This window comes from Bombina bombina, chromosome 3 (genome assembly GCF_027579735.1).
Source record: "Bombina bombina isolate aBomBom1 chromosome 3, aBomBom1.pri, whole genome shotgun sequence".
Taxonomy (NCBI): Eukaryota; Metazoa; Chordata; class Amphibia; order Anura; family Bombinatoridae; genus Bombina; species Bombina bombina.
The window spans coordinates 1010374777-1010399564 of record NC_069501.1 but is presented as its reverse complement, the minus strand read 5'-3'; the positions used below and the strand labels follow the sequence as shown (position 1 = coordinate 1010399564).

The 24788-nt window shown below is 40.6% G+C and overlaps 1 protein-coding gene across 1 annotated transcript in view; it reads left to right on the top strand.

The window, feature by feature from the left end:
• R3HDM2 (R3H domain containing 2) overlaps nt 1-18607 on the top strand; it is a 150974-nt gene extending 132367 nt beyond the window's left edge. Inside the window, exon 5 of the mRNA XM_053708181.1 lies at nt 18383-18607. Coding sequence (XP_053564156.1) covers nt 18383-18415 — 33 coding nt within the window. The 3' untranslated portion in view covers nt 18416-18607. The remainder of the gene's footprint in view (nt 1-18382) is intronic.
• Nucleotides 18608-24788: the final 6181 nt, after the last annotated feature.

Here is a 24788-nt window from a genome sequence, read left to right as displayed (position 1 = left end):
TCCAGGTTATCAAAGCTTCTAAATTCCTGCCGTGTTCTTCATTCCATCCCGCGCCCTTCGGTGGCTCAGTGTATGGAAGTAATCAGCTTAATGGTAGCGGCAATGGACATAGTGCCGTTTGCACGCCTACATCTCAGACCGCTGCAACTATGCATGCTCAGTCAGTGGAACGGGGATTACACAGATTTGTCCCCTCTACTACATCTGGATCAAGAGACCAGGGATTCTCTTCTCTGGTGGTTATCTCGGGTCCATCTGGCCAAAGGTATGACCTTTCGCAGGCCAGATTGGACAATTGTAACAACAAATGCCAGCCTTCTAGGTTGGGGTGCAGTCTGGAACTCCCTGAAGGCTCAGGGATCGTGGACTCAGGAGGAGACACTCCTCCCAATAAATATTCTGGAACTGAGAGCGATATTCAATGCTCTTCAGGCTTGGCCTCAGTTAGCAACTCTGAGGTACATCAGATTTCAGTCGGACAACATCACGACTGTGGCTTACATCAACCATCAAGGGGGAACAAGAAGTTCCCTAGTGATGTTAGAAGTCTCAAAGATAATTCGCTGGGCAGAGATTCACTCTTGCCACCTATAAGCTATCCATATCCCAGGTGTAGAGAACTGGGAGGCGGATTTTCTAAGTCGTCAGACTTTTCATCCGGGAGAGTGGGAACTCCATCCGAAGGTGTTTGCACAATTGATTCATCATTGGGGCAAAATAGAACTGGATCTCATGGCGTCTCGCCAGAACGCCAAGCTTCCTTGTTACGAATCCAGGTCCAGGGATCCCAAGGCGACGCTGATAGATGCTCTAGCAGCGCCTTGGTCTTTCAACCTGGCTTATGTGTTTCCACTGTTTCCTCTGCTCCCTCGACTGATTGCCAAGATCAAGCAGGAGAGAGCATCAGTGATTTTGATAGTGCCTGCGTGGCCACGCAGGACCTGGTATGCAGATCTGGTGGACATGTCATCCTTTCCACCGTGGACTCTGCCTCTGAGACAGGACCTTCTACTTCAGGGTCCTTTCAACCATCCAAATCTAATTTCTCTGAGACTGACTGCCTGGAGATTGAACGCTTGATTTTATCAAAGCGTGGCTTCTCAGAGTCAGTCATTGATACCTTAATACAGGCACGAAAGCCTGTTAAAAGGAAAATTTACCATAAGATTTGGCGTAAATATATTTATTGTTGTGAATCCAAGGGTTACTCATGGAGTAAGGTCAGGATTCCCAGGATATTATCCTTTCTCCAAGATGGTTTGGAAAAAGGATTGTCAGCTAGTTCCTTAAAAGGACAGATTTCTGCTCTGTCTATTCTTTTGCACAAGGGCCTGTCAGATGTTCCAGACGTTCAGGCATTTTGTCAGGCTTTGGTTAGAATCAAGCCTGTAATTAAACCTGTTGCTCCACCATGGAGCTTAAATTTGGTTCTTAAGGTTCTTCAAGGAGTTCTGTTTGAACCTCTTCATTCCATAGATATCAAACTTGTATCTTGGAAAGTTCTTTTTTTGGTAGCTATTTCCTCGGCTCGTAGAGTCTCCGAGTTATCTGCTTTACAATGTGATTCTCCTTATCTGATCTTCCATACGGATAAGGTAGTCCTGCGTACCAAACCTGCGTTTTTACCTAAGGTGGTATCTAACAAGAATATCAATCAAGAGATTGTTGTTCCATCCTTGTGTCCTAATCCTTCTTCAAAGAAGGAACGTCTATTACACAATTTGGATGTGGTTCGTGCTTTAAAGTTTTACTTACAAGCTACTAAAGATTTTCGTCAAACATCTGCTTTGTTTGTTGTCTACTCGGGACAGAGGAGAGGTCAAAAGTCTTCGGCTACCTCTCTTTCTTTTTGGCTAAGAAGCATAATCAGCTTAGCCTGTGAGACTGCTGGCCAGCAGCCTCCTGAAAGGATTACAGCTCATTCTACTAGAGCTGTGGCTTCCACTTAGGCCTTTAAAAATGAGGCTTCTATTGAACATATTTGCAAGGCGGCGACTTGATCTTCGCTTCACACTTTTTCAAAATTCTACAAATTTGATACTTTTGCTTCTTCGGAGGCTATTTTTGGGAGAAAGGTTTTACAGGCAGTGGTACCTTCCGTTTAAGTACCTGCCTTGTCCCTCCCTTCATCCGTGTACTTTAGCTTTGGTAATGGTATCCCACAAGTAATGGATGATCCGTGGACTGGATACACCTTACAAGAGAAAACACAATTTATGCTTACCTGATAAATTTATTTCTCTTGTGGTGTATCCAGTCCACGGCCCGCCCTGTCATTTTAAGGCAGGTAATTTTTTTATTTAAACTACAGTCACCACTGCACCCTATGGTTTCTCCTTTCTCTGCGTGTTTTCGGTCGAATGACTGGATATGGCAGTTAGGGGAGGAGCTATATAACAGCTCTGCTGTGGGTGTCCTCTTGCAACTTCCTGTTGGGAATGAGAATATCCCACAAGTAATGGGTGATCTGTGGACTGGATACACCACAAGAGAAATAAATTTATCAGGTAAGCATAAATTGTGTTTTTGGTGCGAATCTAAGGGTTACTCATGGAGTAAGGTTAGGATTCCCAGGATTTTGTCCTTTCTCCAAGACGGATTGGAGAAAGGATTATCAGCTAGTTCCTTAAAGGGACAGATATCTGCTTTGTCTATTCTTTTACACAAACGTCTGGCAGTGGTACCAGACGTTCAAGCATTTAGTCAGGCTTTAGTCAGAATCAAGCCTGTTTATAGACCTGTGGCTCCGCCATGGAGTCTGAATTTAGTTCTTTCAGTTCTGCAAGGGTTTCCGTTTGAACCTTTACATTCCATAGATATTAAGCTTTTATCTTGTAAAGTTTTGTGTTTGGTAGCTATCTCTTCTGCTCGAAGAGTTTCGGAGTTATCCGCTTTACAGTGTGATTCACCTTACCTGGTGTTCCATGCAGATAAGGTAGTTTTGTGTACCAAACCCGGTTTTCTTCCTAAGGTTGTGTCTATTAAGAATATTAACCAGGTAATTGTTGTTCCTTCTCTGTGTCCTAATCCTTCTTCGAAGAAGGAACGTCTGTTACACAATCTTGATGTGGTTCGTGCTTTAAAGTTCTATTTACAAGCAACTAAGGATTTCAGACAAACAACTTCTTTGTTATCTATTCGGGTAAGAGGAGAGGTCAGAAGGCGACCGCTACCTCTTTCCTTTTGGCTGAAAAGCATCATCCGTTTGGCCTATGAGACTGCTGGCCAGCAGCCTCCTGAAACAATTACTGCTCATTCTACCAGAGCAGTGGCTTCCACATGGGCTTTTAAAAATGAGGCTTCTGTTGAACAGATTTGTAAGGCAGCGACTTGGTCTTCGCTGCATACTTTTTTCCAAATTTTACAAATTCGATACTTTTGCTTCTTCGGAGGCAATTTTTGGGAGAAAGGTTTTACAAGCAGTGGTGCCTTCCATTTAAGGTACCTGTCTTGTTCCCTCCCTTCATCCCTACAAAGGCCATATTCTGGCTCTAAAAAATTTATCACCAGAAGAAATTGACAAGGAGGAAGTTATGCCGTCTAACTCTCCCTACGTGTCAGAACCTATAAATCACGCTCAGGGGACGCCAAGTACATCTAGCGCGCCCATTGCGTATACCTTGCAAGACATGGTGGCAATTATGAATCATACCCTTACAGAGGTATTATCTAAACTGCCAGGATTGCAAGGAAAGCGAGACAGCTCTGGGACTAGAATAAATACAGAGCTCTCTGACGCTTTAGTGGCTATATCTGATACACCCTCACAATGTACTGAAGCTGAAGCAGGGGAGCTTCAATCTGTGGGTGATTTTTCTGATTCAGGGAAGATACTTCAACCTGATTCTGATATGTCTACATTTAAATTTAAGCTTGAGCACCTCCGCGTATTGCTCAGGGAGGTCTTAGCAACTCTGGATGACTGTGACACTATTGTAGTCCCAGAGAAATTATGTAGATTGGATAAATACTATGTACCTACTTACACTGATGTTTTTCCTTAGATCTCAAGATCTTAAACAAATTTCACAGAGTCTCATCCTTCAAGATGGAGACTATTCGAACCATCCTTTCTATGATCCAGGAGGGTCAATATATGACTACCGTAGACTTAAAGGATGCTTATCTTCACATCCCAATACACAAAGATCATCATCGTTTTCTCAGGTTTGCCTTTCTAGACAGGCACTACCAGTTTGTGGCTCTTCCCTTCGGGTTGACCACGGCACCAAGAATATTTACAAAGGTTCTAGGGTCCCTTCTAGCGGTCCTAAGGCAGCGGGGTATAACAGTAGCCCCTTACTTAGACGACATTCTGATACAGGCGTCGACTTTTCAAATTGCCAGGTCCCACACGGACATTGTTCTGGCATTTCTGAGGTCCCATGGGTGGAAGGTGAACGAAGGAAAGAGTTCTTTATCACCTCTAACAAAAGTTTCATTCCTAGGGACTCTGATAGATTCGGTAGAAATGAAGATTTACTTAACAAAGGCCAGATTGTCAAAACTTCTAGACTCTTGCCGTGTTCTTTATTCCACTTCTCATCCTTCAGTGGCTCAGTATATGGAAGTAATCGGTTTAATGGTAGCGGCAATGGACATAGTACCGTTTGCCCGCCTACATCTCAGACTGCTGCAACTTTGCATGCTCAGTCATTGGAATGGGGATTACACAGATTTGTCCCCTCTACTAAATCTGGATCAAGAAACCAGGGATTCTCTTCTCTGGTGGCTATCGCGGGTCCATCTGTCCAAGGGGATGAGCTTCCGCAGGCCAGATTGGACTATAGTAACGACAAATGCCAGCCTTCTGGGCTGGTGTGCAGTCTGGAACTCCCTGAAGGCTCAGGGCTCGTGGACTCAGGAGGAGGCACTCCTCCTGATAAACATTCTGGAACTAAGAGCGATATTCAATGCTCTTCAGGCTTGGCCTCAGCTAGCTGCGGTCAGGTTCATCAGATTTCAGTCGGACAACATCACGACTGTAGCCTATATCAACCATCAAGGGGGAACAGGGAGCCCCCTGGCAATGTTGGAGGTTTCAAAGATAATTCTATGGGCAGAGGTTCACTCTTGCCATCTCTCAGCTATCCATATCCCAGGAGTAGAGAACTGGGAGGCGGATTTTCTAAGTCGGCAGACTTTTCATCTGGGGGAGTGGGAGCTCCATCCGGAGGTATTTGCCCAGCTGATTCAACTATGGGGCAAACCAGAACTGGATCTCATGGCGTCTCGTCAGAACGCCAAACTTCCTTGTTACGGGTCCAGGTCAAGGGATCCCCAGGCAGCGCTGATAGATGCTCTAGCAGCGCCCTGGTCCTTCAGCCTGGCTTATGTGTTTCCACCGTTTCCTCTGCTCCCTTGGCTGATTGCCAAGATCAAGCAGGAGAGAGCTTCGGTGATTTTGATAGCTCCTGTGTGGCCACGCAGGACTTGGTTTGCAGATCTGGTGGACATAATTTCCACTGTGGACTCTGCCGCTGAGGCAGGACCTTCTACTTCAAGGTCCCTTCAATCATCCAAATCTAATTTCTCTGCGTCTGACTGCTTGGAGATTGAACGCTTGATTTTATCAAAGCATGGTTTTTCCAAGTCGGTCATTGATACCTTAATTCAGGCCCGAAAGACTGTCACCAGGAAAATCTATCATAAGATATGGTGTAAATATCTTCATTGGTGTGAATCCAAGGGTTACTCATGGAGTAAAGTCAGGATTCCTAGGATATTATCATTTCTCCAAGAAGGATTGGAGAAGGGATTGTCAGCTAGTTCCTTAAAGGGACAGATTTCTGCTCTGTCTTTTCTTTTGCACAAGCGTCTGGCGGATGTTCCAGACGTTCAGGCGTTTTGTCAGGCTTTAGTTAGAATCAAGCCTGTGTTTAAACCTGTTGCTCCGCCATGGAGTTTAAATTTAGTTCTTAAAGTTCTTCAAGGGGTTCCGTTTGAACCTCTGCATTCCATAGATAGCAAGCTTTTATCTTGGAAAGTTCTGTTTTTGGTAACTATCTCTTCGGCTCGAAGAGTTTCAGAGTTATCTTCCTTGCAGTGTGATTCCCCTTATCTGATCTTCCATGCAGATAAGGTAGTTTTGTGTACCAAACCTGGGTTTCTTCCTAAGGTGGTATCTAATAAGAATATCAATCAGGAGATTGTTGTTCCGTCACTGTGTCCTAATCCTTCTTCAAAGAAGGAACGTCTATTACAAAATCTTGACGTGGTTCGTGCTTTAAAGTTTTATTTACAAGCTACTAAAGATTTTCGTCAAACATCTGCATTGTTTGTTGTCTACTCTGGACAAAGGAGAGGCCAAAAGGCTTCAGCAACTTCTCTTCCTTTTTTGGTTAAGAAGTATAATCCGCTTAGCTTATGAGGCTGCTGGCCAGAAAGAATTACAGCTCATTCCACTAGAGCGGTGGCTTCCACATGGGCTTTTAAAAATGAGGCTTCTGTGGAACAGATTTGTAAGGCGGCGACTTGGTCTTCGCTTCATACTTTTTCTAAATTCTACAAATTTGATACTTTTGCTTCTTCGGAGGCTATTTTTGGCAGAAAGGTCTTACAGCCAGTGGTCCCTTCCGTTTAAGTGCCTGCCTTGTCCCTCCCTTCATCCGTGTCCTAAAGCTTTGGTATTGGTATCCCACAAGTAATGGATGAACCCGTGGACTGGATACACCTTACAAGAGAAAACAAAATGTATGCTTACCTGATAAATTTCTTTCTCTTGTGGTGTATCCAGTCCATGGCCCGCCCTGTCAATTTAAGGCAGGTGTTTTTATTTTAAAAACTACAGTCACCACTGCACCCTATAGTTTCTCCTTTATCTTACTTGTCTTCGGTCGAATGACTGGAGGTGGGGGTTAGGGGAGGAGCTATATAGACAGCTCTGCTGTGGGTGTCCTCTTGCAACTTCCTGTTGGGAAGGAGAATATCCCACAAGTAATGGATGAACCCGTGGACTGGATACACCACAAGAGAGAAATTTATCAGGTAAGCATACATTTTGTTTTTCTGAGGCACCTGCTCCTACTGAGCATATGCAAGATTTACAGGGTATATGCTTTTTGTGATTGGCTGATGGCTGTCACATGATTGCGTTAGGAAGGAAAATGTAAGAAAAAAATCTACTACTTATTTGAAATTTAGGCTGTGCTTTTGCAGTTCTCTTTATTATGCATCTATTGATTATGCTATACTACTGTGTTTAGTGGTCCTTTAAGAGGTGTGAAAAAGCCATTATATAGGTCAGTTTTGGTTGGATTCCCAGTTTCTGTCCCAATATCAAGGAGTTAACTGGAGCCATTATTGGAAAAATTCTGATAAACAGTTTTTTTGTTTGTTTGTTTGTTTTTTAAGGGTGCCCATTTCAAGATTTATTCATTCCTTCTCATTTGTCCTGATTGATTCAAGTTCCTTGGGTTCTCTGTTGTATAGTTCAATTTTCAATGTCTGGTTCTCCAAAGGTCTTTTGTAAGATCTTACCATACTTATAATAAAGATGCAGAGATCATAATAAAGAAAGTAAAAGTCTTCATGACGACGTATCCTGGTAAAAGGCCTACTCAGAGGAATTGTCAGTCTTTCACTCTTCCATTTGTGTAATGATTCATATTCTTAATAATCTTTTTTCCACTCTTCTGCGGTACATTCCATAGGTTATTGTTGAGGAAATCTTCTTTCTGTCCCTCTAATCTTTATGTCTTTCTTAATCTGTCCCTCTCGCTTTGTGTCTTTGTCTACCTATCTTTCTAAACTACATACTTTACTGAATAAATTCTACATATGATTCTCAACTTATTTGTATGATTATTGTTGATATCCTACCTTTGGAATAATTATTGGGCAAATGTTTAAATGAAAACAAAATCCACCATTTATATTTGTGTGTAGATAATATTAAAATGAGTAATTTCCAAAATATCTCTACAGTATCAGTTTGGTAAAAAAAGAAGTCACAAACGATGCTTACAGAGAAATATTGATGTGAAGGTTACATCTAATTTAAAATCCAAAATAGATTTAATATTGTCCAGTCAGAGTTATGCTTTTAAATTCCATCCATTTCAAACGTTAATTCTTCTATGGTTCTGTCAACCTGTCGCCGTTCGTACTTTTTTTTTTTTTTTTACCCCCCTTTGTTTTTCAATGTAACAATTTTTATTGATGTTTGCAAAGTGAATAGTGATTACTAACTAAATTTCAATTATATTGTTATTTCATTAAAGTGCAGTGTTGGATTTTTTTCCTTCTTATGGCCAAAGAGCAAGTTTTTAGAACTACTGTGTATCAAAAATGATATATAACCCCTTTAAGTGATGGTAAATCTGAGGGTTTAAAAAACGCTGGGATTCACCATCACTAAAAATAAACTGTAGTTTGTCATCCGTTACTAAAAAAAGGGTGCTAAACTCACTCTCTGTGCCGCAGTAGATCGCTAAACTCAGTGCCTCTGGCGGCCCACGGCACATCGCTCTTTACCAATGTGGTGACGTTTCCACCTTTAAACCAATAGCCATGCTAGAATGTCAGATGACACGCACGGCTATTGGTTTAGAGGTGGAAATGTCACCTCATTGAAGAAGAGTGCTGTGCCGTGTGCGTTTAGCAATCTTGCTTTTGGATTTACCATCATGTTAATGCATTTGAAGAGCATTCGAATAAACAATCATTTTAATTGTGATTTGTGATATGCTTTTGTCTTTTCTTGTACTGGTATCTGTCTGGCAACCTAATACAGTAATGCACCTGTATCATTGTACAGATCCCAACAGATTTTGTATCGCCTATCTGTCCGTCTTGTATCCATTTTCTGCTTTAACATAAATACTGGTTATCAAGGAACTGAAAATTGCTTCTTGGTGCAGACAAATACTGAGCAAACATGTCCACAGCACCAATAAAGTAAAATCCTACCTTTCTTTCATGTAATTAGCAAGAGTCCATGAGCTAGTGACGTATGGGATATACATTCCTACCAGGAGGGGCAAAGTTTCCCAAACCTCAAAATGCCTATAAATACACCCCTCACCACACCCACAATTCAGTTTTACAAACTTTGCCTCCCGTGGAGGTGGTGAAGTAAGTTTGTGCTAGATTCTTCGTTGATATGCGCTTCGCAGCAGGTTGGAGCCCGGTTTTCCTCTCAGAGTGCAGTGAATGTCAATCGGATGTGAAGAGAGTATTGCCTATTTGAATACCATGGTCTCCTTCTACGGGGTCTATTTCATAGGTTCTCTGTTATCGGTCGTAGAGATTTCTTCTCCTACCTCCCTTTTCAGATCGACGATATACTCTAAATATACCATTACCTCTACTGATTCTCGTTTCAGTACTGGTTTGGCTGTCTACTATATGTAGATGAGTGTCTTGGGGTAAGTAAGTCTTATTTTATTATGACACTCTTAAGCTATGGTTGGGCACTTTATTTATAAAGTTCTAAATATATGTGTTTAAACTTATATTTGCCTTGATTCAGGGTAATCAGTATTCCTTATTTCAGACAGTCAGTTTCATTATTTGGGATAATGCATATGAATGATTCAATTTTCTTACCTTAAAGTTTTTCAATTGACTTTTTTTTCCCTGTGGGCTGTTAGGCTCGCAGGGGCTGAAAATGCTTCAATTTATTGCGTCATTTTTGGTGCAAAAAATTTGTCATTTCCGGTGCCCTAATAGACGCCGGAAGTTTTTTTGACGTCTTTTTGCGCCAAACATGTGGGCGTTATTTTTCGGCGTCACCGGATGTGGCGTCATTCTTAGCGCCAAAAAATATAGGCGTTGTACTTAGTGCCAATAATGTGGGCGTCTTTTTTGGCGCCAAAAAATGTGGGCGTCATTCTTGTCTCCACCTTTTTCCACATTATTTCAGTCTCATTTTTTATTGCTTCTGGTTGCTAGAGGCTTGTTCATTGGCATTTTTTCCCATTCCTGAAACTATCATTTAAGGAATTTGATAATTTTGCTTTATATGTTGTTTTTTCTATTACATATTGCAAGATGTCTCAACTTGACCCTGGATCAGAATCTACTTCTGGAAAGACGCTGCCTGATGCTGGTTCTACCAAAGTTAAGTGCATTTGTTGTAAACTTGTGGTAACTGTTCCTCCGGCTGTAGTTTGTGATGAATGTCATGATAAACTTGCTAATGCAGATAGTATTTCCATTAGTAATACTCCATTACCTGTTGTTGTTCCCTCAACATCTAATGCTCAGGATGTTCCTGTTAATGTTAAAGAATTTGTTTCTAAATCTATTAGGAAGGCTCTGTCTGTTATTCCTCCTTCCAGTAAACGTAAAAGGTCTTTTAAAACTTCTCATATTTCAGATGAATTTTTAAGTGACCGTCATCATTCTAACTTGTCTGTTTCTGATGAGGATTTATCTGGTTCAGAAGATTCTGTCTCAGATATTGATACTGATAAATCTTCTTATTTATTTAGAATGGAATTTATTTGATCTTTACTTAAAGAAGTGTTAATCGCATTAGATATGGAGGAGTCTAGTCCTCTTGATACTAAATCTACTAAGAGTTTAAATTCGGTTTTCAAACCTCATATAGTTATTCCAGAAGTTTTTCCTGTCCCTGATGCTATTTCTAGGGAATGGAATAATCTGGGTACTTCATTTACTCCTTCTAAAAGGTTTAAGAAATTGTACCCTGTGCCATCTGATAGATTAGAGTTTTGGGATAAAATCCCTAAAGTTGATGGGGCTATCTCTACTCTTGCTAAACGTACTACTATTCCTACGGCGGATAGTACTTCCTTTAAGGATCCTTTAGATAGGAAACTTGAATCCTTTCTAAGGAGAGTTTATTTATGTTCAGGTAATCTTCTTAGACCTGCTATTTCTTTGGCTGATGTTGCTGCTGCTTCCACTTTCTGGTTGGAGACGTTAGCACAACAAGTGTCAGACCATGATACTCATAGCATTGTTAAACTTCTTCAACATGCTAATCACTTTATTTGTGATGCCATCTTTGATATCATTAGAATTGATGTCAGGTATATGTCTCAAGCTATTTTAGCTAGAAGAGCTTTATGGCTTAAAACTTCTTTTGTTCGTCCAACCTGGACTGTGATCTCAACAGATGAGAGTCTGTCAGGTTGGGGTGCTGTATGGGGGTCTCTGACAGCGCAGGGGGTCTGGGAATCTCAGGAGGCGAGATTACCAATCAACATTTTGGAACTCTGTGCGATTTTCAGAGCTCTTCAGTTCTGGCCTCTTCTGAAGAGAGAATAGTTTATTTGTTTTCAGACAGACAATGTCACAACCGTGGCATATGTCAATCATCAAGGTGGGACTCACAGTCCTCAGGCTATGAAAGAAGTATCTCGGATACTTCTATGGGCGGAATCCAGCTCCTGTCTAATCTCTGCGGTTCACATCCCAGGTGTAGACAATTGGGAAGCGGATTATCTCATTCGTCAGACGTTACATCCGGGCGAATGGTCTCTTCACCCAGAGGTATTTCTTCAGATTGTTCAAATCTGGGGACTTCCAGAAATAGATCTGATGGCCTCTCATCTAAACAAGAAACTTCCCAGGTATCTGTCCAGATCCAGGGATCCTCAGGCGGAGGCAGTGGACGCGTTGTCGCTTCCTTGGAATTATCATCCTGCCTATATCTTTCCGCCTCTAGTTCTTCTTCCAAAAGTGATTTCCAAAATTCTAATGGAACGTTTGTTTGTACTGCTGGTGGCTCCAGCATGGCCTCACAGGTTTTGGTATGCGGATCTCATTCGGATGGCCAGTTGCCAACCTTGGACTCTTCCGTTAAGACCAGACCTTCTATCTCAAGGCCCTTTTTTCCATCAGGATCTCAAATCATTAAATTTGAAGGTATGGAAATTGAACGCTTGATTCTTAGTCATAGAGGTTTCTCTGACTCAGTGATTAATACTATGTTACAGGCTCGTAAATCTGTGTCTAGGAAGATTTATTATCGAGTCTGGAAGACTTACATTTCTTGGTGTTCTTCTCATAAATTTTCCTGGCATTCTTTTAGAATTCCTAGAATTTTACAGTTTCTTCAGGATGGTTTGGATAAAGGTTTGTCTGCAAGTTCCTTGAAAGGACAAATCTCTGCTCTTTCTGTTCTTTTTCGCAGAAAGATTGCTAATCTTCCTGATATTCATTGTTTTGTACAGGCTTTGGTTCGTATCTAACCTGTTATTAAGTCAATCTCTCCTCCTTGGAGTCTTAAGTTGGTTCTCAGGGCTTTACAAGCTCCTCCATTTGAACCTATGCATTCTCTGGATATTAAATTACTTTCTTGGAAAGTTCTGTTCCTTTTTTGCCATCTCTTCTGCTAGAAGAGTTTCTGAATTATCTGCTCTTTCTTGTGAGTCTCCTTTTCTGATTTTTCATCAGGATAAGGCGGTGTTGCGGACTTCATTTAAATTTTTGCCTAAAGTTGTGAATTCTAACAACATTAGTAGAGAAATTGTTGTCCCTTCATTGTGCCCTAATCCTAAGAATTCAAAGGAAAGATCTTTACATTCTTTGGATGTAGTAAGAGCTTTAAAATATTATGTTGAAGCTACTAAGGATTTTAGAAAGACTTCTAGTCTTTTTGTTATCTTTTCTGGTTCCAGGAAAGGTCAGAAGGCCTCCGCCATTTCTTTGGCGTCTTGGTTAAAGTCTTTGATTCATCATGCTTATGTAGAGTCGGGTAAATCTCCGCCTCAAAGGATTACGGCTCATTCTACTAGGTCAGTTTCTACTTCCTGGGCGTTTAGGAATGAAGCTTCTGTTGATCAGATTTGCAAAGCAGCAACTTGGTCTTCTTTGCATACTTTTACTAAATTCTACCATTTTGATGTTTTCTCTTCTTCTGAAGCAGTTTTTGGTAGAAAAGTACTTCAGGCAGCTGTTTCAGTTTGATTCTTCTACTTATAATTTCAGTTTTTTTCATTATTAAGATTAAAACTTTTGTTTTGGGTTGTGGATTATTTTTCAGCGGAATTGGCTCTCTTTATTTTATCCCTCCCTCTCTAGTGACTCTTGCGTGGAAGTTCCACATTTTGGGTATTTACTATCCCATACGTCACTAGCTCATGGACTCTTGCTAATTACATGAAAGAAAACATAATTTATGTAAGAACTTACCTGATAAATTCATTTATTTCATATTAGCAAGAGTCCATGAGGCCCACCCTTTTTGTGGTGGTTATGATTTTTTTGTATAAAGCACAATTATTCCAATTCCTTATTTTGATGCTTTCGCTCCTTTCTTATCACCCCACTTCTTGGCTATTCATTAAACTGAATTGTGGGTGTGGTGAGGGGTGTATTTATAGGCATTTTGAGGTTTGGGAAACTTTGCCCCTCCTGGTAGGAATGTATATCCCATACGTCACTAGCTCATGGACTCTTGCTAATATGAAAGAAATGAATTTATCAGGTAAGTTCTTACATAAATTATGTTTTTTTGGTCACAGATGGCAAAAACACTGCAATGTTTTGAGTATCACACTTAAAGGGATAGGAAAGTCAAAATTAAACCTACACGATTCAGTTAGTGCATGTAATTTTAAGTCACTTTTAAATTCACTTCTATTTTCAAATGTGCTTCGCTCTCTTGGTATCCCTTGTTGAAAAAGAATACGCACATATGCTACACAAGTGGGAGCTAGCTGCTGCTTGGTGCCTGCACACACTTGATTCTTGTCATTTGGCTAACTAGATATGTTGAGCCAGCTGCCTGTAGTGCAATGCTGTTTCTTCAACAAATAATTACAAGAGAATAAAGCTAATTTGATAATAGAAATAAATTAGAAAGTTGTTTAAAATTGTATGTTCTATCCGAATTAAGAAAATGTTGGGGTTTCCTGTCCCTTAACTACTCATTCCCCAGCTCTGCACAAAAAACATGGTTATATTAATATACTTTATAACCTTTAAGCCTCTAAATTTCTGTCTGTTTCTAAGTCACTAAAGACAGCCCCTTGATCACATGCTTTTGTATTTGCTTTTTACAACAGGGGAAGTTAGTTCATGTGAGCCATATAGATAACATTGAGTTCACGCCCGTGGATTCTAACAACACAGCTCTAATTGGCTTAAATGCAAGTCAATAGATAGTCATGAGTTCAGGGGGCTGTCAGAAAAGGCTTAGATACAAGGTAATCACAGACATAAAGTGTATCAACCCCTTCGTGACCAGACCACTTTTCCATGTTGACCGTTTGGGACCAGGGCTATTTTTACATTTCTGCGGTGTTTGTGTTTAGCTGTAATTTTCCTCTTACTCATTTACTGTACCCACACACATTATATACCGTTTTTCTCGCCATTAAATGGACTTTCTAAAGATACTATTATTTTCATCATATCTTATAATTTACTTTAAATTTTTATAAAATGATGAAAAACAAAAAACACTTTTTCTAATGTTGACCCCCAAAATCTGTTACACATCTACAACCACCAAAAAACACCCATGCTAAATAGTTTCTAAATTTTGGCCTTGGTTTAAAAATACCCAATGTTTACATGTTCTTTCCTTTTTTTGCAAGTAATAGGACAATAAAAGTGTAGCTGCCCCTCTCAATAACCTACCTCCCACCCCCTCCCAGATCCCTTAGATAACATTTTACCCCCTTCTTTCTCCCTCCTTCCCTTAAGAAATTGTCCCATAGTGTAGCGTTCCCACCCGTCCCGCCCCCCTCTGACAAGTTTCCTCCAGTGATGGCCGCCCACCCGCCTCCCTGCAATGGCTCCCACCCACCAACGATCGACAGAGTGGCTCTCTCTGCATTGGATGCTTAAAAAAGGTATTACAGTGATGCCTCAATATCGAGGCATCACTAGAATACGCTGGAAGCGGCTACGGTCTGGCACGTCCTTGGTCCTTAAGGTTTGTTTTTTTTGTAGGACATGCCTGACACGTCCTTGGTCGTTAAGGTGTTAAAGGGCTACTTACCCCAAATGTTTTCTTTCATGATTCAGATAGAGCAACTTTCTAATTTACTACTATTATCAGTTTTTCTTTGTTCTCTTGCTATCTTTATTTGAAAAAGCAGGAATGTAAGGTTAGGAGTTGGCCCATTTTTGGTTTAGCACCTTGGTAGAGCTTGCTGATTGGTTTGCTACATTTAGCCGCCAATTGGCAAGCACTACCTAGGTGTTGAACAAAAAATGGGCCGGCTCTTAAGCCTACATTCCTGATTTATCAAATAAAGACAGCATGAGAATGAGGAACAATTGATAATAGGAGTAAATTTGAAAGTTTGTTAAAATTGCATGCTCTATCTAAAACATTCTGGGTTTAGCATCCCTTTAATATAACCATGTTTTCTGTGCAAAACTGGGGAATGGGTAATAAAGGGATTATCTACCTTTTTTAAACAATACATTTGTTTGCATTGGCTGTCCCTTTAATCATGCATAGAATATTCACACTATGAACCTCTCTTTATAGCACAAAATGTTGTGCCATTGCAAATGGATTAATGTCTCCATCTACTGGTCATTCTTCATATTACAACACAATAAAATATTTACATATTGTACTCACTCTCATGTAATTTCTATTCCTGCAGCTGGTCACTGTTTACTGCTTAATGATATTTTACATATCTTCCTAGAAAATAAGACAAAGTGAGACGTTACTTCTACAAATAGATTTACTATATATCTCTACTTTACTGACAAACTTGTGCAAGAGGTAGTGAAGATGTCTTCATACCTCATGGAAACAACAAGATGGTTTTATAAAAAAAAAAAAAAAAAAAGCCCTGAAAATGTTTTGCTCTATACCATTTATTAAAGAGTTTATATAAATCAATTAAGCATGAGACCAGTATAGAAATAATAAGAAAGGTTGTTTTGATTGACAAGAAATATACTGAGGTACAAAGCAATTTTGTGGAAGAGTTATTACGTTTTAGTTTTATATTGGAACTATTCCTTTCCTTTTCCAAGACAAGTGTTATATAGAGATTAAGGTTACAGCTATGGGATCCAACGTTGCCCTATCATACGCTAATTAGTTTATAAATCATTGAAGATAACATTATATATGAAAATGATTTGTTCCGACGACATGGCGCCACTTGGTGGCGCTTTATCAATTATATTTTTGGCGTATAGTGGGGTGACAAAGGATCCCTTAAGAAATTTGTATCAGAGCTTAAAGGGATAGTAAACACCAACAAATTTATTGTTTAAAAAGATAGATAATTCCTTTATTTACCATTCCCCAGTTTTGTATAACTAACACTGTTATAGAAATATACTTTTTACCTCTGTAATTACCTTGCACTTAAGCTTCTGCTGACTGCCTCTGTATCTCAGATCTTTTGACAGACTTGCATTTCAGTCAATTAGTGCTGACTCTTAGATAATATTGTGCTTATTCACGTGAAGTTATTTATTTGAAACACATTAATTAACGCCCTCTAGCTGTGAAAAACGGTCAAATGCAGAGGCGGCTTAGAAATTAGCATATGAGCCTACCTAGGTTTAGCTTTCAACTAAAAATAACAAGCGAACAAAGTAAATTAGAAAGTTGTTTAAAATGACATGCCCTATCTGAATCATGAAAGTTTAATTTAGACTTTACTATCCCTTTAATTCATCTGTAAGAGGCCTGGAATTTTCCTTGACATTTAGTGAGGAATCAGTATCTTTTCTAGACACACGAGTGTCTAGTGGTATAGTATTTTATCTATACACAAAAGAAACCAACAAATACATTATTGTGTTACGATAGGTTCCATCCATGTAAACTGGTTGATTCTTTACCTAAAAGCCAATTACTTATGGTTAAAAGAATAGTGAGTGACGAGGCTAATATAAACAGAAGTCTAGATGAAATGGTAATGAAAAAACAGAATAATTTGGATAAGGAGAGACCTTCTATAGATAAAAGTGACAGAATGGTCTTCGTGTCACAGCATTGGCACATTTTGAGAGATTGCAACAGGGATATATATATATATATATATATATATATATATATATATATATATATATATATATATATATATATTCAAGAAAATTCCCAGTGGCCCATAGCAGAGTCAGCAACTTGAGTAAGATCTGAGAAAGATGTCAACAGAGATATATTACAAGGAAAATAGTTGGTCTCTTCCGGTGCCTAGGCTGCATGAGTTATCAACTTCGATTATCAAGGGTTCTGAGTTCACATACAGATGTGACTGTAGGTATAAGATCATTTTTTTTATGTGAAACTTCAGATGCTATATTCATGATCAAGTGCCACTATTCCTTCATGTATATAGGAGAGACCACTGGTATGGTTAGAAATAGAATGTGCCAACATCACTCAAACATTAGATTCACATACCTTCAAGCCTCTGTATCTAAAAAAAATGTATTGAAAAAGGAAATCAAATCAGTCAACTTAGATGGAGAATCATTGATACTGTCAAGCCACAGAGAATTGGTGCAAAGTTACTTAAACAAAAAGATATCTACTGGATTTTTTTTTTATTTGGATTGTATGTATCCAAAAGGGCTTAATATGGATTATGATTGGTCTGTCTTTTTGTAGAAGTAACGTCTTACTTTGTCTTATTTTCTAGGGACATATGTAAATTATCATTAAGCAGTAAACAGTGACCAGCTGCTGGAATAGAAATACATGAGTGAGTACAATATTGCAAAATAATACTTTTGTATATTTGGTAACAATGTATAGTAATATATTTTATTATTATATGAAGAATGACCAGTAGATTGAGATATTAATCCATTTGTAAGGGCGCAAAATGTTGTGCTATTAAGAGATCCATATTGTGAATATTCTATGCATGATTGAGGGTTATACCGAAAAGCTGCAGTGCTTTTACCGTCTGTGAACAAATAACGAAGATTTGTTTGTTTATTGGTGCTTTGGACATGTTTATTTAACCTTTTGTGAGTAGGGGTTTGGCAGAGCCCTATGTTTTTCACTTGCACCGGGGACTGTGTATTCTGCTGATGCATTGTATCATGTATATATTGGTCCAGACAAATACAGTATTTTTTTTGGAGTGGTGGTGAAATGCATTGGCGGGCTGCATTGTAGCACCCATATCTTTAGTTGGACAAGCCTGGACAAATTAATTATTCAAATTTTTATTCTAGAAAGAACAGTGTTTCCTTTATAATTCTAACATTTGTTTGGTTTGTTTAAATTATACAATAGTAACTACACCATAATATAATAATCTGGAGTTTGTTTTGTCTGGTTGTGTTTTGTAACAACATATTGAATATTTTTTTCTATTTTAAAGTTATAGCTAGAACTGATTTTAATATTTGTGCAAAGTGTGAAGGACTGATTAAAAAGCTCCATCTGCAAAAACTTTCTTGAAATATGGTAATGTGCATACATTTTTTATGACATCTGATATAAGCAATATATTCCCTTTAGAGGAAACAGAGACTTGCTGAGTCGAGGCTCTAGTAGTCGGCAAAGCAGCACTGAAAGTCAATTGAAGTCTCTAGACCCCAGGCCCTGGAGTAGCACAGACTCTGATGGCTCCTGTCGCAATATGCGCCCTCCGGTTACCAAAGCCAGCAGCTTCAGTGGAATCTCCATCCTAACGAGAGGGGACAGCATTGGCAGTAGTAAGAGCACCACAAATCGCCCTGGCAGGCCAGGTATGTGTTTCACTCCTACCTTGCCAGATACATATTTTATTTTTTTAACATATGTGACTTGAATTGTAGTCAAATATTTTTTTGAACCTAGAGCATAACATGGGTTTAGGTCCCTTAATTAATGATCTTAGCTTTCCACGCGTAACACCTGACATCAGTTCATAGCTTTATCCCAAAATCCATTTTCATGGTACTCCAGACCTACAGTTAAAAAAGAAACAACTTTCACTTCTGCAAACTTACAGGCATATATTCTCATTGAATACATTTTCTTTCTAATGACACAGTGAGTTCATGGATCATCTATAATTACTATTGGGAATATCACTCCTGGCCAGCAGGAGGAGGCAAAGCTGTTAAATATCATCTCCCTTCCCTCCAACCCCAGTCATTCTCTTTGCTTACGTTAAGAGCAAGGAGGTGGTAAAGTTTAGGTGTCTGGAAGAAGATTCTTTAATCAAGATTTTATTATTTTTCAGCAGTGCAAGTTTGTTCTGCTTTCTCCTGGGATGTAGCCATAGCCCAGGTCAGTCTCTTCAGTAGAGCAGTGGTGGCTTTTAAGCAATTGGGAACTTGTGGGGTATAATCCTCACTGCGCTTCCCAAGTAGTTAATGCTACCCTAACTTGAAAACCTGAGTAAGATTACTCAGTCTTTGTCTTTTTTCCACAGGTCCATGTGAGGGAGCATGCCTCTCAAACCTAGTGAGCTTCCCTGCTGCCTGGCCAATTACATTGAGGTAAGTGTTATTTTTATTTTTCTGTGCAGTATAAGGAAAAATATGGCACTTTAATACTTCACTTGGATGGGACACCAGATACATTGCTCCGTTTGAGTTAAGGGGATAATGTAAGGCAATGTTTGCAGGCACTGGGGACGAGGAGACATAGGCTCAGTTAGTATGTTCGATTCTAGAGGCGGTGTGTTTTCACTTGCTCCTGTCAGATTTACTTCAGAGATAACAATCATGCCGGCCAGGAGGTTAGTTTTGTTATGCCCACGATGGGTGTGGCTAGCTGAGGTGGGAAGCTTTCTGTTGCGCGCCTTTTCTCTTTACTTCCTGTGTTCCGGAGGGGAGACATTCAGGTTGCGGGCTTGCAGTTTGTGTATTACGGTCGCCGGACATTGAGTGCAACGCTCTGGATTGAGTCCGGAATTCATCTAACAAGGGAAATCAATCTAAGAAGCCCGTTAGTGACTCAGTCAGCATGAAGCAACCGGATCTTGTGGGGGGCAGACTCTCCTTCTTTGTTCAGGCCTGGGTTCGGAATGTTCCAGGTTCCTGGGCGGTGGACATAGCGTCCAAAAGATACAAACTGGAGTTCAAGACTTTTCCTCCCAGGGGCAGGTTTCTGCTCTCAAGATTATCTGTAGACCAGATAAGAGAGGCGTTCTTTCACTGTGTTTGAGGCCTTTCCGCTCTGGGACTGATAGTTCCTTTTTCAATGCAGAATGTGGTTCCCAAAAAAGAGGGAACATTCAGACCAATTTTAGATCTCAAGAGTCTAAACAAGTACCTCAGAGTACCGTCCTTCAAGATGGAAACTATTCGTTCCATTCTTCCCTTGGTTGAAGAAGGTCAATTCATGACAACAGTAGATTTAACGGATGCGTACCTGCATGTTCCTATCCACAAGGATCATCACAAGTTTCTGAGGTTCGCCTTTCTAGACAAACACTTACAGTTTGTGACGCTTCCATTCGGCCTTGCCTCAGCTCCAAGAATTTTTTCAAAAGTTCTGGGATTCCAGTTGGCGGTGCTCCGGTTGCGGGGCATTGCAGTGGCGCCTTATCTGGACGACATTCTGGTTCAGGCGCCATCCTTTTAACAAGCAAACTCATACACAGAGATGTTGTTGTCCTTTCTGCGTTCTCACGGATGGAAGGTGAATTTGGGAAAAAGTTCCTTTATTCCAGCTACAAGGGTAGTGTTCCTGGGAACCATAATAGATTCCCTATCAATGAAAATATTTCTGACAGAGGTCATAAAATCAAATATTTTCGACTCTTGTCTGACCTGTCAGTCCTCTCCTCGGCCGTCAGTGGCTCAATGCATGGAGGTGATCGGTTTTTATGGTAGCCGCCATGGACATCATTCTGTTTGCCCGTTTCCATCCCAGGCCTTTGCAGTTATGCATGCTCAGGCAATGGAACAGGGATTATGCGAACCTGTCTCTGCGAATTCTTCTGAATCAGGCGACAAGAGATTCTCTTCCTTGGTGGCTGTCTCAGGATCATCTTTCCCAGGGAACCCGTTTCCACAGACCCTCCTGGGTGATTTTGACAACGAAGCCAGCCTGCTGGGTTGGGGAGCTGTCTTGTGCCTCTCTAAAGGCTCAGGGGACATGGACTCGGGAGGAATCTGTTCTTCCCATAAACATCCTAGAGCTGAGGGCAAATTTCAATGCTCTTCTGGCCTGGCCTCAATTAGCGTCAGCCCGGTTTATCAGGTTGCAGTCGGACAACATAACCTTAGTGGCTTATTTCAACCAACAGGGAGGAACTTGGAGTTCCTTGGCCATGACAGAGGTAGCCAAGATTATTTTGTGGGCAGAGACCCACAACTGCTGTCTATCTGCGATCCACATTCCAGGAGTAGACAATTTGGAAGTGGATTTTCTGAGCAGACAGACTTTTCACCCGAGGGAGTGGGAACTCCATCCAGAGGTGTTTCCCAACTTGATTTTCAAATGGGGACAGCCAGACCTGGATCTCATGGCATCTCCATCCAGAGGTAAGGGTCGAGGGATCTTCAGGCTGTACTGATAGATGCTCTGGCGGTCCCTTGGAATTTCAGTCTAGCATACCTATTTCCTCCGTTTGCTCTCCTTTCTCGGGTCATTGCTCGAATCAAACAGGAGAGGGCGTCTGTAATCCTCATTTCACCGGCATGGCCTCGCAGGATCTTGTATGCAGACCTAGTGGAGATGTCATCTCTCCCACCTTGGAGACTCCCTCTGAGGAAAGACCTTCTACTTCAAGGGCCCTTCCTTCATCCAAATCTCGTTTCTCTGAAGCTGACTGCTTGGAGATTGAACGCTTAATTTTATCTAAGCTGGGATATTCGGTCATTGAGACCATGATTCAGGCTTGTAAACCTGTTACCAGAAAGATTTACACAAGATATGGCGTAAATATGTGTATTGGTGTGAATCCAGAGGCTACTTTTGGAGTAGAGTTTGGATTCCTCGAATTCTGTCCTTTCTCCAGGAGGGTTTGGAGAAGGGTTTATCGGCAAGTACCTTGAAGTGTCAAATATCTGCCTTGTCTATTTTGTTACATAAACGTCTGGCTGATGTACCTGACGTGCAATCGTTCTGTCAGGGCCTTGGTCAGAATCAGGCCTGTGTTAAAACCTGTTACTCCTCCCTGGAGTCTTAACCTTGTTCTTAAAGTTCTTCAGCAGGCTCTGTATGCGCCTATGCATTCCTTAGATATTAAGTTGTTATCTTGTAAAGTTTTGTTTCTTGTTGCTATTACTTCTGCTCTTAGAGTCTCAGAGCTCTCAGCATTGCAGTTTGAATCTCCTTACCTTATTTTTCATTCGGATAAGGTAGTTTTACGTACTAAGTTAGGGTTTCTCCCTAAAGTGGTTTCAGATAGAAACATTCCTTCTTTGTGTCCTAAACCATCTTCTCATAAGGAATGTCTGCTGCACAACCTAGACGTTGTGCTTGCATTGAAATTCTATCTACAGGCGACTAAAGATTTTCGCCAGTCTTCTGCTCTGTTTGTAGTTTCTTTTTAAAGACACGATGAGTCCACGGATCATCATCCTTACTTGTGGGATATTGCCTCCTGGTCAGCAGGAGGAGGCAAAGAGCACCACAGCAGAGCTGTTAAATAGCTCCTCCCTTCCCTCCCACTCCAGTCATTCTATTCTCTTTGCCTACATTAGTGATAGGAAGAGTTAAAGTGAGGTGTTAGTTTTAGATTCTTCAATCAAGAGTTTGTTATTTTAAAGTAGTGCCAGAGAGTGCTACTTTGTCCTGGGGTGTAGCCTTGTCCCATATCAGTCTTTACAGTAGAGCTTTGGTGGCTTTAGAGCAATGGGAACTTGTGGGACATAATTCTCATTGCGCCTCCCATATTTGTGCTGCTCTATCTCCTTCAGTCTGAGGTACTTCCTGACTCAGCATTTATTTCTCAGGCCAATGTGAGGGAGAGGACCTCTCAAGCTTGGGAACTGCCTTTGTGTAAGTGCTGCCTTTTCTGGGACCTAAGGCTTTTTTATGTTAGGATGCTTTATAACTTTCAAGTGAAAGTTTTTGGGGCAGTGACATAGTGCAGGCACTGGGGCTGGAGATAGGTTGCTTTCTCTTGTAAGATGTATCGAGTCCACGGATTCATCCTTTACTTGCAGGATATTCTCCTTCCCAACAGGAAGTGGCAAAGAGAGCACACAGCAGAGCTGTCCATATAGCTCCCCCTCCAGCTCCACCCCCCAGTCATTCTCTTTGCCGGCTCTAAGCAATCGGAAGGGTAAAGTGAATGTGGTAGAAAAATTGTAGTTTTTATTTTCAACAAGCAAGATTTTGTTATTTTAAATGGTACCGGTGTACTATTTACTCTCTAGCAGAAAGGAGATGAAGATTTCTTCAGGGAGGAAGATGATTTTAGCATGTTGTAACTAAAATCCACTTCTGTTCCCACACAGGACTGAGGAGTACAAGAAAACTTCAGTTGGGGGGAACGGTTTGCAGGTTAGGCTGCAATAAGGTATGTTCAGTCTTTTTTCTTCTAGACAAGACTGTGATAATGCTAAAGAAGACTGATAATATCCCCATGAGGGAAGGGTAAGCTGTATTCAGAGACTAAGTATGGAATTTCAAGCTTACATAACAGGGCTAGTTTAGGCTGGTTGACACTACTTTCAAGGCAAACGTTTTTTTTTATTGAAATTATCGTTTTTTGAGACACTTTGAAGGTTCCTTTGGGTTTCTTTCAGGGGTTGTTACCTACATGGCTAATATTAAAACACTTTGGAGTGTTTCTTTAGGCTTCACAAGCACCGGAGTGAGGTGGGAGGGGCCTAATTTCGCGTCTCTGTTGCGCAGTTATATTTGACTAGAAGTTCAGGCTGTTTCACATGGTGGGTCATGCTGCAGTTTGAGGGCCTATAAGAAGCTTTTTCCCCACAAATCTGGTTCCTAAGGGAAGGTAGGGCCACAGCAGAGCTGTGGCAAGGTGCTGAACGTTTTTTAACCTTTTTTTGGCTTACTGTCGATCCGGTTTGGGCATTAAGGGGTTAATCGTTTTTATTGCTAGTGGTGCAATCTTACTAATGCTTTAGGTACATACTGTAAAAATTTCGAAAAGTTTGCTGCATTTTTCACCGTTTTGCAAGATTGTGTGCCTTTTTTATCTCTTAAAGGCACAGTAACGTTTTTTCAAAGTGTATTTTTACTTGATTAAAGTGATTTCCAAGCCTGCTTGTTTAACTACTAGTCTGTTTAACATGTCTGACACCAAGGAAAATCCTTTTTCAATGTGTTTAGAAGCCATGGTGGAACCCCCTCTCAGAATGTGTCCCACTTGTACTGATATGTCTATACACTTTAAAGATCATATTGTTACACTTAAAAATGTGGCCCAAGATGGTTCTCAGACAGAAGGTAACGAGGTTAGCCCGTCAACCGTTCCACAAGTGTCACAACCTGTTACGCCCGCTCAAACGACGCCTAGCACCTCTAGTGCGTCTAACTCTTTTACCTTGCAAGATTTGGCGGCAGTTATGAATAATATCCTCTCAGTGTTCTTATCTAAACTGCCCGTGTTACCTGCAAAGCGTGATAGCTCTGTTTTAAGAACAGATAATGAGCATTCTGACGCTTTAGTAGCCGTATCCGATATACCCTCACAACGTTCTGAAGTTGGGGCTAGGGATGGGCTGTCTGAGGGAGAAATTTCCGATTCAGGAAAGGTTTCTCCTCAGACAGATTCAGATATATTGGCTTTTAAATTTAAACTAGAACACCTCCGCTTATTGCTCAGGGAGGTATTAGTTACTCTGGATGACTGCGACCATATGGTGGTTCCAGAGAAATTGTGTAAAATGGACAAGTACCTGGAAGTTCCTGTTTACACTGATGTGTTTCCGGTCCCTAAGAGGTTTGCGGATATTGTTACTAGGGAGTGGGATAGACCAGGTATTCCCTTCGTTCCCCCTCCTGTTTT